This window comes from Tigriopus californicus, chromosome 7 (assembly GCF_007210705.1).
Source record: "Tigriopus californicus strain San Diego chromosome 7, Tcal_SD_v2.1, whole genome shotgun sequence".
NCBI lineage: Eukaryota > Metazoa > Arthropoda > Copepoda > Harpacticoida > Harpacticidae > Tigriopus > Tigriopus californicus.
This window is the reverse complement of record NC_081446.1, coordinates 2,167,365-2,181,078: the sequence shown is the minus strand read 5'-3', so window position 1 is coordinate 2,181,078 and position 13,714 is coordinate 2,167,365. Positions and strand designations below refer to the sequence as shown.

The 13,714-nt window shown below is 42.5% G+C and overlaps 1 protein-coding gene across 2 annotated transcripts; it reads right to left on the bottom strand.

Moving 5' to 3' along the window:
- Window positions 1-7,506: 7,506 nt before the first annotated feature.
- LOC131883999 (uncharacterized protein DDB_G0271670-like) lies at window positions 7,507-11,739 on the bottom strand. 2 transcript variants are annotated; one of them, XM_059231617.1, is made up of 2 exons: window positions 11,452-11,739; window positions 7,507-9,957 (listed from the first exon to the last, which is right to left on the bottom strand). In XM_059231617.1, exon 2 carries the CDS (start codon window positions 9,315-9,317, stop codon window positions 7,998-8,000), a length of 1,320 nt encoding a protein of 439 aa, XP_059087600.1. In that variant the 5' UTR covers window positions 9,318-9,957; window positions 11,452-11,739; the 3' UTR covers window positions 7,507-7,997. The 2 variants fall into 2 exon arrangements, with proteins under 2 accessions (XP_059087600.1, XP_059087601.1); XM_059231618.1 differs by lacking the exon at window positions 11,452-11,739 and adding an exon at window positions 10,239-10,366.
- Between the last annotated feature and the right edge of the window lie 1,975 nt (window positions 11,740-13,714).

Sequence of the window (13,714 nt, the reverse complement as noted above, 5' to 3'; positions counted from 1 at the left end):
AACCTATCGTACAGCGTAAACTTTCAATATAGCATAATTTTGCTTTAGTCGGTAACTACTTCGCCAACCAATTTTGAAATGGGCAAGTCCTAGTGTCGGAGCGGTTCTTAAATCGAGTCTTTTACTTGATTTTTGGAGAAAATGGCCGGACTCGGGTGTTTTAGAAATGACTCACACCCGTAGTCGTTCAAGAAAATCGTTTTTTTTTTCTGATTATTTCGTCAAAGCACAGAAAATGTCATGAATTGACCATGTAAGAAAGCAGGCCCTGAATTGTGATTTTATTTGCCTGATTTATAGCTTAGTAAAAAACAAGGTGAGTCTTTTTGTTTTACTTGAACCCAGTAAAATACACGAGTCCGGCAGATGACTCGAGTCTTTTGGCAAACTCGCCCCAGCACTAGACGAAGTGCTACAAAAATGGCTTTCTAGCCTTGGTCGGTAGAGCCCTACAATGATTTGAATTTGACATGAATTCTAGTAAGCCAAGAAAGTGAGATTGTGGGGTGTAATTTTTAAAATCAACCAGGTTCTGATGCGATTTAGCCAGTGCAAAAAAAACTTTTTTTTTATCATCCCTAGACATATTGGTTTGGTATTCATGTCCAAGGCACTCGAGATTGTTCTAAAAGTAATTTAAATATTCCTGTTCAAAGGGAAAATTATTTTCATTTTTATTGTTTCTCTTTGATTACTTTTTTCTGTGTTTAAGTGGAATAGGGAGCTTTCAAATAATAACATAGAAATTTACGGTATTATTGATTTTTTTGTTTTTTTCAAGGGCTTTTCTAACCGCTACAGTGAATGCAATCCCCGTGATTATCAAAATGAAAGGTCATATTTCGGCTACTTTTTAACCTTTTAAACTTTATATGACATTTGGTCTACCAACGAATTTGGGTTGGTAGACTGAGCTAGTCCTTATATGTAGGGTTGGTCTGGAATGCTGTTTAAAAATTTGTCCAAGTCTGACTTGAAAGATGCCACTGGATTCCCTGCGAATATTAGAGGGAAGCAAATGGACCAAGGAAGGAGCCCGAGAAAGAATAGAAGTGGACTTCATTGTTCGAACTAGCCTGGATTTTCGACTTAAAGGTGCTCACAAAACGCAAATTAAGCCTCCATGGTACCTAGAATTGACCCTAAATCCTGGGTTGAGACAAAGCTCAAATGCTTTTGAAGACGCACAGTCTCGGATACCTTTCGTACCTTCTCTGGACATTGTACACTGTACAGTCCCAACTTTTTTAATCTCTTCCCAATACGAGAGCTCTCTCATTCCTGTGATGTTCCTAGTGAAACATCTTTGGACTTGTTCAACCTTTTGCAAACCTGCTGAACTCATTGGAGCCCAAATGGGTGAGGCATATTCAAGATGTGGCTGGACAATCGACTTGTACAGAGTTAGCATTGTGACACTATCTCTGGACTTAAATGTGCGATATATCCTACCACACATTTGAAAAGCCTTACCCACCTTCAACTGGATATGCTCAATGCTCATCGAACTTTCTATTACTTTGGGGGACTGCACCTAATTCTCTTATAGATGAGACTTGCTCAATATCTTTACCTCCATTTTTCCTCCTCGAGCGGAGTGTTCGATAACGTTTACCCAAATGTCATTGAACGGAATTTCTTTCCATTCAGGGCCATATTACTCTCAGTTACCCAAGAGTAGATTCGATCTACTCTTGGCCATGTTGGCCATTGCTAGTAAAAAATTACTTTGTATCGTCAGCATAGGTAGAGAGATTGGCAGTAATACTAAGCTTATGAACTGGGGCAATGAATATCATAAAAGGAGAGGTCCTAAAATGGAGCCCTGTGGGACACCTGACTTGACATCATATGTGACACTTATTCGGCAAGTTTATTGCATCTGCAAATCTAGATTGAAACCTTTCTGTGATTCATTGCAAACATTCAGCCAATTCAAGAGCTAAAGCTTCTGCAATTAATGATTTTTGTTACGAATTCAGGCCAGTTTCGGGAAATTTTGACTTTCTATTTTTTTGGTTTGATTTTTCACGGACTTCCTTAAGCGCTGCAGATAATGCAACCGCAATAGTCTTAAGAAACTAGAAAGCTATAATATGTGATAAGAAAGCTTGTGCTCTAATGTTGAATTCTGTCACTTTAATGCATTGATGCTGAATTCAGCTTTGTTTCTGAATTATCACTCAACCTCTCAAAAGCTCTTTTCTCCTCTTAAACTAATCCTTTTTGGAACAATTGGACAGGACTAAATTCGCATCAATGTTATTCCATGTCTGTTCTTAGGGAGGATTCTATANATTTTCATTTTTATTGTTTCTCTTTGATTACTTTTTTCTGTGTTTAAGTGGAATAGGGAGCTTTCAAATAATAACATAGAAATTTACGGTATTATTGATTTTTTTGTTTTTTTCAAGGGCTTTTCTAACCGCTACAGTGAATGCAATCCCCGTGATTATCAAAATGAAAGGTCATATTTCGGCTACTTTTTAACCTTTTAAACTTTATATGACATTTGGTCTACCAACGAATTTGGGTTGGTAGACTGAGCTAGTCCTTATATGTAGGGTTGGTCTGGAATGCTGTTTAAAAATTTGTCCAAGTCTGACTTGAAAGATGCCACTGGATTCCCTGCGAATATTAGAGGGAAGCAAATGGACCAAGGAAGGAGCCCGAGAAAGAATAGAAGTGGACTTCATTGTTCGAACTAGCCTGGATTTTCGACTTAAAGGTGCTCACAAAACGCAAATTAAGCCTCCATGGTACCTAGAATTGACCCTAAATCCTGGGTTGAGACAAAGCTCAAATGCTTTTGAAGACGCACAGTCTCGGATACCTTTCGTACCTTCTCTGGACATTGTACACTGTACAGTCCCAACTTTTTTAATCTCTTCCCAATACGAGAGCTCTCTCATTCCTGTGATGTTCCTAGTGAAACATCTTTGGACTTGTTCAACCTTTTGCAAACCTGCTGAACTCATTGGAGCCCAAATGGGTGAGGCATATTCAAGATGTGGCTGGACAATCGACTTGTACAGAGTTAGCATTGTGACACTATCTCTGGACTTAAATGTGCGATATATCCTACCACACATTTGAAAAGCCTTACCCACCTTCAACTGGATATGCTCAATGCTCATCGAACTTTCTATTACTTTGGGGGACTGCACCTAATTCTCTTATAGATGAGACTTGCTCAATATCTTTACCTCCATTTTTCCTCCTCGAGCGGAGTGTTCGATAACGTTTACCCAAATGTCATTGAACGGAATTTCTTTCCATTCAGGGCCATATTACTCTCAGTTACCCAAGAGTAGATTCGATCTACTCTTGGCCATGTTGGCCATTGCTAGTAAAAAATTACTTTGTATCGTCAGCATAGGTAGAGAGATTGGCAGTAATACTAAGCTTATGAACTGGGGCAATGAATATCATAAAAGGAGAGGTCCTAAAATGGAGCCCTGTGGGACACCTGACTTGACATCATATGTGACACTTATTCGGCAAGTTTATTGCATCTGCAAATCTAGATTGAAACCTTTCTGTGATTCATTGCAAACATTCAGCCAATTCAAGAGCTAAAGCTTCTGCAATTAATGATTTTTGTTACGAATTCAGGCCAGTTTCGGGAAATTTTGACTTTCTATTTTTTTGGTTTGATTTTTCACGGACTTCCTTAAGCGCTGCAGATAATGCAACCGCAATAGTCTTAAGAAACTAGAAAGCTATAATATGTGATAAGAAAGCTTGTGCTCTAATGTTGAATTCTGTCACTTTAATGCATTGATGCTGAATTCAGCTTTGTTTCTGAATTATCACTCAACCTCTCAAAAGCTCTTTTCTCCTCTTAAACTAATCCTTTTTGGAACAATTGGACAGGACTAAATTCGCATCAATGTTATTCCATGTCTGTTCTTAGGGAGGATTCTATAAATCAAAAACTTTGACGTATTTTTTTCTTATTTCAGAAAAAATGTTTGATACTGGAAGTACTAGTAAAAAGAAAATCCCGCTTAAGTGTCTTGACTACCTGTTAGGCAGTAAGAAAATTTCTGAAGAATGTCAATGATTCAAGCACAAATGTACTTACTAGCGTCAATGCTCATGGCCCTATCGCAGTTTTCTTTATATTTCTTAAGTTTGATTACGTGAGTCACTAAAATCCCTTCGAAAGGGCCCAAACGAGCACTATTACGTAACAAAGACCTTACATGAATGAAATATGAAACATGACTATCGCTCTTATTTCTAGCATACATTTGCTGGCACTTGCTTATTGAGTTTTACATCAAGCATCAATACAGAATATCCATCCGGCTAAGATGAACAGCGTATATCTGGCGGTTAGTCCGGCCAAAAATGGCCACAACATTGAAATGTAGTGTAGCGCCATCTAGTGCGTTGAGCAAGTTGTTCTCTTTGACAAACTCTAGTCTGGCGTTCTTTATGGGAGATGCTCAAGATTGAGAGAGCTGTTCAGTTCTTCTTGTACCTAAAAGAGCCAAAGTTCTTATTCATTTGTTTGGTAATGATTGCCAGAATCGATGCTCTTTCCTGCCTGTCTCGTGTGCTTCTTTGGAGAGATAATCTGGAATTCAGAGAACTTGCTTGATAAAGTCAACGTTGGAGAAAAAGACTGGCAATTGATCCCTGGAAAGCGAGTCAATTTCTTGGAATCATCTGGCAATGGAAACTTTATTCTTACCTAACTCATACCAAGTCATATCAATCCAATGTAATCCCATAATCGCACTGGAAAAAAGTATTTGAAAACATCATGCTGAAAAGCCATTGATATAATGTGACAACTCTTGAAGTTCAAAATCAGTTAGAAACAAGCCAAAAGATACCTTTACCATTCCACATTCCAGTGAAACCCCTTTCTATAGGTCAAATGGCGAAACCCTTTCCGAGGAATAATGAGCCTCAGACACGTTGGAATTGCCAAACAAAGAATGGTATGGTTTTGATTGCGACGATCTTTTTCTCCTCTCTTATCAATTACCTTTTAAATCGAAACCACATTCTTTCATTCATGCATGCTAGCAAAGTAACCTGTCTCATAATCAAACTGACATTACATTGACATTTATTTTTCATTAGTACATAACATTATTCTCTGATTTTCATCATGAAGTGAAAAGCTCAATGAAATATTCTTCAATATCTTTAAATATTTGCAAGTGCCTCAATACGTAACTTATCAGAAGGACTTATCAATAATCACTGAGTGTTTGCACTTGGCAGTTTTTATGATTTGATTTTCCTTATGAAAGCTATCAGCTCTTTCCATCTAACAAACAATCAGTCGTTCCACGAATTCAGCGAGATATTACACTCAAAAGCGCGGTTTCTTCCATTTAGCTTCTCTATGTGATTGAGGGGGAAATTGCGGTGACGTGTAAACGCTCGGTATTACAAGTCCATCTAGTTCAAAGTACCTAAAAATTCAAGGCAACTTTAAGTAATCTTGAGAACACGCGTCAAGAGAATTTGTTATAGCTGCGGCGAAGGATTAGAGTAAGTGCAAGAAGTGTTCATTTAATCGCCAGAATCTGTCGTATAATTTAAAGTTCCTTGCCCGTTTCAAAGTATCGACAGTAAGTCGCCAACATATTAGTTCAAGGCAATGAGTAACCAATCCACTGTTACAACCTTCATGTTCAAGGAAAATTGAACAGGGTGACTATTGAGTACAATGCAACGTAGCTACAGAAAGGTTCGCCAGAAAGGCATCCGGTGTCCTTTGTTCCAATCCGTGGAACATCGCTTTCGTGTGGACTTCATTCTGAAAGCAAGTATCGAGTTGCATTTGACATATACACCTTTGACATGATTATTTAATTTGCATTTTCGCCAACGCAAGTTTTATTGACTCTTTTTCATCATTTCCCAAAGGCTGACTCTTACGTTACGTTGAACAATGAAGGCTCTTGACGGGTGTTTTGTCATTCCCTCTGCGTCACGAAAAGTCTTATCATATCGTATTACTTATGAGAATCCCCGAACGGCAAAAAAAAAAACAACTATCAAGGAAGTTGTGGAAAGAAAAAGTCCACTTCTTCGCGGATCACCTCCTCCTGTTCCTCAAGTGTATGTCCGACACGGATGCATTTATCCTTAAGTGTTCCCTCCACAGGTGTCAAATGTCAAATTGCGGGTACATAGTTTATTGCCTTGCCAGGCTCTTTGCATTCTTGTGAATGTGAACCTGAGTTTTTTCGAATCGCTCCGTTTGGGTGACCATATCTTGTAGAGTCTACTGAAGGATGCATGTTCCACATACTAGTACAACCCTGAATCCACTGGGATGGCGAGGACAGTTTTCTTGGGCAGGGGTAAAACTCATTTGGTTATGCCAACGTCGGAGCAAGTGGTGATTTATTTCCCTCGAGTAGAGGCAAATGCCAGCAGGACTGTGCACAAAGCAGCTTGTCGGAAACCTGATGTAATCACATTGGGCCTGCCAAGTCAGTCCGTCAGTGAGTCAGCCCAGAGGCCAGCCAGGATTACGTCCTTCCTTGCTCTGCGAACGTAAGTAGATACGTTCAAATCATCACACATTCTCTCGTCCTCTGACGAACATGGTTCCGAGTGCAATAGAGTAGCAGCATCTACATACGTATCTTGACATTCTGTGGCAGATCTGGACGATCGCTAGATGCTCGGGGACTGCTAAAGAACATCGGGTCCTTTTTTCAAGTTCCATTGTCTGTCTGGGCGATGGCAGGACTGGAGTAAAGGGATAATTTGGGAGATCCTGCCATCAGAACAAGACAGCATGAATTGCCTCATCAGTACTAGTCTTTAGTCTTTGTTGTGTCCCTTTCTCAAGAGGGCTTCTGAGGATGAAGAGATCGATCAATGAATGCCAAGCAAACCTTCATCACCACTACCTCTTCCACCACCCCACCATTATGATCATGCTCCATACAGCTACTTCCAATAGTCCCTTTTGGAGTGCAAACTGCTACGTATACACGGACAAAACACAATAGTAGGAGCGGTAGTACGTGTTTCTTGCCATCGAATGTCCTTCGAATGATGATTTGTCCATCTATCATGACAGGATCAATATCCCTCACGGTCGAGCCAACCAAAGAGCGCAGGAGGAACGATTGGATTCGATCCTGGAAGTGGATATTTATTTGGTGCCCTTTTTTTCTTCATCCTCTGGCCTGACTGATGCAGTCTTCAAGTGCAAGATTCAGAAGGAGAGACAGGCTGAGATAAAAGTGGAATCCAATCATGGCCTGGCCATAATTGATTCCAACGCTCTCCGTAATGACGAAGGCATCAACGTTTCCATGGCCAAGAATGTTTACAATTGAGAGGGAACCTTTTTAGCTGAGAAGACACAAACTCGGCTTCCCCCGAGAAGAACTTGTTTCCCACATCAATTGCGACGTTAGCTTAGCGATACTTAAGGCTGAACTCACCATGAAAAAATGTTAATGTAGTAAGTGACAAATCATACCCAGGAGTTGAGTTGAAGGGAAGTAGTCGTGGTTTATCGCGATTTATCATATTGTATTGATGAGACACATTTCAGCCACCATAAAGGGAGAATCAAATGCACATCGGCATATGATCTAAGAGTGAAAATGATCGGTTTTGACAATAAAAATTCGTTTGGTCCGACGATCGGACGTGCGATTGGAAATGCCACAGTATTGGAAGAACATGGCTGAATCCATCCTAATCCATGTTTTGAAAAAATATTCGCACGGGGGAGGGGAGATCTTCCATTTGGGAGTCCTCGTTTGGCTGGCTGGCTTGGCTGGCTTGGCTGGCTTGGGCGATAAGTCCGACCCTTGATGGCAGACAGAACTCTTTAGCCTTGATAAGAGCCTCATCCTCATTGAGAGCCGACATCACAGTGGAGAGAGATTTTGAGGCGAGAAATGGCGTGGTTGTTGATGTGTATACGACTGTACGTGGTACCTTCATCTATCTGTCTATCTGTCTGTGTATCTATGTATCTATCTATCCGCCCTCCATCACGACTCCAAAGAGGCAATAAGACTGTTGAATACCACAGATTGGAGCTCTCCGAACATGGATGACTGACCACACGAGTAAGGATGTTGTTGCTGCTGTTTTTGGTCTGAGGATGCGCCCAGGACATCACAGCTAGGCGAATGAGTGTAGGGTTGGACCACCGTACTTGAACTGTTCATCAAGGCATTTGAGGCATTGTGGGACAGAATAAGTGAGTTTGTCGAGGAATACTCGAGAGTCGACCAAACCGAGGTCGTGGCCGAGGAATGCTCTGACAAGGACATGGTGGTGGTGGTTGTGTTCGAGTTGGAATTGGAAGAGGAGGACGGGGAGGATGTGTGGGGAGACGAGGCTGAGGACGTGGATGACTCTTTCAAGCTATCATGGCTGTTGTTGTGGATGGGATTGGTTGTGGTCCAACCATTTGAGGACCACGCTCCCGTCTGAGGAGGATTGGCGAGCTCCTTCCACAGATCTTCCTCTTTCCAATCGGTGGCATTGGACCAAGGCGTTGTGGCGGGCGAGGATGTCGAGGTGGATGGCATGGGTTCGTCCTCCTCATCCAGGGAGGTGATCATTTGAGGTGGATGGATGTGGATGGGAGGCGGCATGTAGACCTCACGCAAAAGGTCTGAGGTAGCGTCGTCGTCGTCGTCGTTGTCGTTGTCGACTACGTTGATGGTGTCGTCGTCATGTTTCACTCGCTTTATCATAGCCGAGGCGGATTGGACTTCATCTTCACCGGTCTCATCCGAGGACAAGGACATGGGTTCTTCTTCCTCATCGGATGAACTGCTTGAAGAGTTGGAGGACGTGCTGGACGAGGACGATGAGGAATTGGAGGAGGACTCGTCACTCGAGACCTGCAGACAGGGATGAGCTCGATGGGCGCACAAATCTTCTGAATTTGTTCCAATTTGGGACGCCCGTTCGGAATCTTCCCTATAGATGCGTTCAATGCTAAAGTATGAGTAAGGACTAGGTGAGTAGCTCCGGCCGCATTCGGCGCGTTTGGCTACTTTCTCGGCACGAATCTCCGTCTGCAGGCGCCGGGTGGTGTTGTTGATCAGGACCGATCGGCGCAGAAACACTTCAGGGTCATCGATGTCCTTCAACTTACGCACTGACACCTTCAGCACCTTTTTCCTTTCATCTTTGGAGCGGACTTTGGAGCTGAATGCAATCTTGGTGCCGGGTAAGGAGAGGTGGGAGAAACAACGGCTGGTAGTAGACGTTGGGGATTTGCGAATCACATGTAGAGCTTGGGAAGAGGCCGAGCTTGAGCTCTCCTCATTGGACTCGGTCACGAATCTTGTCATCTTCTTATGCGGTCATTCAGATCCGGTTTAGCGTTTTGGTTCTTTTTTTTCCGTTTTGGCGTGCGTGCAATCAAACCACCCTCAAGGTCTTGGGAAGAAGTTTGGCTGTTTTCCCTCCTAGTTCTAGAGTTCTAGTTAGGTTCACCCACACTGAAGGCAGCCAAGGAAGCGTCCAAAAGAGTGTATATACGTATAGGACAGGAAAGAGACCTTAAAGACCACGAGAGAGAGTTCCTCTTTTAGTAGGTCCTTACGATCTTAGCATCCAGCATCACCACCATCAAAGCACAAACACACTAGCACGGAGAGCGACGGATGCCAAAATATGGGAAACATCAATGGACGGAACGACCTTTTCTTCAGAGATTGGGCCAGATCAATCACGGTGACACACCTTGTTGTCAGAGTTGCTTCAATTTTCGACCAAGTCCAATACAGGGATAGAATTTGGAGCACTTGGGTCAAACCGTATCTACTTCTACGCGATGGACATAATCGATTCTATCTTCTCCAAGGGGGCAAAACCTTCGACCTTCACCAACGGCCTCGTTTCTTCTCCTCTCCGTTTTGAGCCTCGGGAAATTGGCGGAGTAGTGGTCGTGGTGGTTGTAGATGGAGAAGTGGTCGTCTTTTGGACCGTCTGAAACGCAGAGCAGAGAGAAAAGAGGTAATGAGATCCGCGAGAAATGAGAAAGTTTGGCAAAATGGACCCCCTTATCATCCTTAAGGCTTGAGAAATGGAACACCCAATCTGGATATTGTGCAAGGAAAANGGGGGGGAGTCCCTTTAAACGGTCGCTTTGACTTCGAGCACAGAAACACAGAAATGCTGGATGTTGGCTGGCACAGGAAGCACAACCCTTCAAGGGCATTTGCATATTGAATTAAACGACGACAGCAACGATCCCGAGTGAACCTTACCCCTTGAGCTCCGTTTGGTATCAATTTACAAATACATGTTGCAATGCTACAAATGACAAAGCTCGATCGAGGAGAGGCACGATAAGCTACTCAACTCTGTCTGATAACAACTTTTGACGAGCCCTTATGATGCCATCATCGGAAACAAAAAAAGTCCTCTTCATCGCATAATCAGTGTGGCACCCAAATATTTGCTAAACTCGTTGTGTAAGACGACGTGTTCTGTGAAAAAAACGTGGATACCACGTAGGGAAGTACATTTTGAGATGGCAGCCCATCTCAAGGTGTTTTAATGCTATTGACAAAGTCTATGTGTTGGGTGTCGAACCTTCCATTCCGAAATCGGATTTTTAACAAAGACTCTCGATTTTTCCTCTCTTTCTTGTTGAGTAAAAAAAAAGTGAGTAACTGAGGACGGAAAAGAGAAGAAGAAGAGGAAGGAGGAGAAGGGGGCCTTAAATCGGGATAATAGGGCTTTGTTCATCAAGGTTGTTTTTTGCCCCTTTCTTCTGCAGTGGCCTTTGGCTTTTGAAGAAGAAGTTATGACCATTCTATAAATATTTTCAGTTCCCATCTTACAAACTCGCAACTCAAACAAATATGCATCAAATTGACCCAAAACCTAATGAACGGCCTCTCCTTTTTTTGCTGCCTTGTTTCACGCTCGGTCTTCAGTGCTCTTCACCGTCCAAATCAAGCTGATCCTTTGTTCGACACAGAGCGTGAGTTTCACGCAACCTCGAGAGTAACTTTCAACTCCCCGACAATCGGTATTACTTTCCATTTTATCTTTTACAAAAAAAATCATGTTTGGCTCAGAGCCTTGTTGAAAAAGTATTGGCAACCTCACCAATTGCAATAAGCACTCAGTTTGGAACAAGCACACCTTATGATTTGCGTGCATGGCTTGTGTTTATTCTGGTAAAGTGCCAACGTGACCAGGATAATGAGTCTGGATCTGAACTTTAAATTCATCCCAGTCCAATTGCTAGAGGATCTAAGCCCATAAATGAATGAATGATCGCTTGGATTCAAGTGCTTCATGTGCAATGTCGATATGGCCTTGACCAAATCAAACACAGGAAATATTTTCTCAGCCACAAACCATTCAAGCGGAAAACTGGTTAGACCTCACCTCTTTGGTAGGTGGTCTTTTTTTATCGGATCTTCGAAGGTTTAAAACCATCTAAATCATTGGTCAATTAACACTTACCGTGAACTAGTTTCTTTCAATCACGTGTTTCTTTTTGTGTCGGCAACAATTCACTTTCAATGAATGCACTTCAGCGGCAATGCCTGCATCTCACGGGTACACTCGATGATGATTTGGGGCTAGATCACGGTTTGTTTGAACCACTTTTGACTGTTGTCCTTAGTAATGGCCTTTGGGGGTAACACACTAAATGAACATCAATTTCAACGTGATCCCGGTCCGCACCAACACCTTGGCTGTTTGGACGTCGACTGACAGAATTTTGACAACGAACGAACGACCGAACGGAGGAAGGAAAAAAGCTCGGGTACCGAGACTACATCCACAGACTACAGAGAGGCCGATTCCCGTGCAGGGACGAGCTCAGGGAGGCCGAAATGGATAGGCTATCCTCGGGTGATAGACGTCATGTGAAGGTGCGTGAAATCAGTTTGATAATCAATCTGATTTTCAATTCATATGGAAGGGCTTGTTTAGATTTCGTTGCGATGATGGGGATTTTGAGTTGGCTTAAGGCGAAAGATGCAAGAGGGCGAGAATGGCAAGCCTGAATGGCACACGCGTCTCTCGCTCTCCCTCGGTCACTCTGAGTTCTGTTCGGTAACCGTGATCATCTCTTCTATATTCTGTGTATGTAAGTTGAAGACGGCTGCGACAATCTAGCTTTGAGGTGGTGGACTGCTTAACCGGTGGTGAACTAGTGCTCCATGAACAACTGAGTGCATTTTCCGCAAGAAGGTTATCCAAGAGGGTGTCGGAATTGGGAAAAGCAAAATATGTACATGATACAAATTGCTCTTTAGTGTAAAACTAGGATGACTATGACCTTGGTTCCAATCGAATCATCATGTCATCAGATAGATGTAGGAATGGCTCTATCTTCATTAACATAAAATGTAGTCATAAAAGCCAAACCAACTTTGAAGCTCAATGCAAGGCCAAGATGCTAGAACCGGCTACCCTGAAGACAGGAGAGGAAGAAAGAGGAGTTGCTCTAATGTGGAAATATCAATGTAGTACCGGGCTGTACAAAAGTGTGTAGATGTTCTTGTAGTAATACACTTAGCAAAAGAAGGGGGAAGACTTTTAGCGGGTGGCATGATGGGCAAAACACCGGAGTGCTGAGAGGACCATGGCTACTTTACTAGTTCAGGAATATTTTGGTTCAAGTTGTGGCATGGGGAAGCTCGTCTCACTGGGACTGTCTGTAGTGAACGTATACAAGTACTGCGTTGTTGTTGGCTAAGTTGTGGGCCAATCCAATTTCAATGGTTCTTTGTTTGGATGGATTCTCCAACTCCTAAAACCACTGAGGATACTTGCAATGCAATCCTTAGCTCTCCTTGCCCTTTTTATCAATAGTTATGAGTTGGTTGTACTCATTATAGTTCTTCAGAGCTAGTTAATTACCAATGAAGGATGCTTGTGAGCAAGAAACCTCAGTTAGTTTTTGCTCTCCATGCTAGAACTACTGCAGGGAGTTGTTGTTCTCTGATGAAAAAAACTTGGTCCGGTTTGATACAGAATGTTGCAACTGTATTTTAAAACAGTATCATTTTGACTCTTCCATTTCAGGATGATTATCTTGACAGATGCTTGCGTCCTTTTAATTGTGGTACAAATAACTGAATGATAGAGCCCTGGCAACCAGTAACTGTGTCCCTAAATTTGGCCCTTTTCAGCTTGGTATTATTCCATGATTCATGAAGCTCTGAAATACTCATTCAATAATGTTTAATGGAACACTTCAATCCAGCCAATTGTGTACTCAGATAAATTCTCTTTCAATCTCAATCGGCCATGGACAATATTGCCCATCCCGCGGTTGTGAGCTCCATCAAGAGGACAGCTATATCATTATGGAAGCGCCTCTTCTGAAGCCGGGGATGAGGGCTAATGGCAAGTTTTGGCTGAAAAAAAGTATCAGCTGATTCCTCCGAGATATACTGTTGATCTCGCTCACTTGAATTGGGAGGCAAGCGGGAAGTAAAGCATGGACTATCACTCTGGGGGCTACCACTACCAGTACCAACACCACCACCACCACCACCATGAGCCTCGTAGACTCGTCTAGCCTTGCCGCTAAAGCTCTTCCCTCTTCACTACACAATCTACCCAGTCTGAGCAGTGTATATATTGAACACTTTGTCCAACATGCAGAGCTGCTGATTGTCATTGAAGGTGGGGTCTTTGCCCATGTTTGAGGGTGGCATCAAGTCTAGATTTTACTTCTTACCCTAACATTTCATACTAGATTTGATAT

What these genes read in the sequence shown, in the direction of transcription:
- LOC131883999 (XM_059231617.1), bottom strand. Translation starts at nt 9,317, where the DNA reads ATGACAAGATTCGTGACCGAGTCCAATGAGGAGAGCTCAAGCTCGGCC.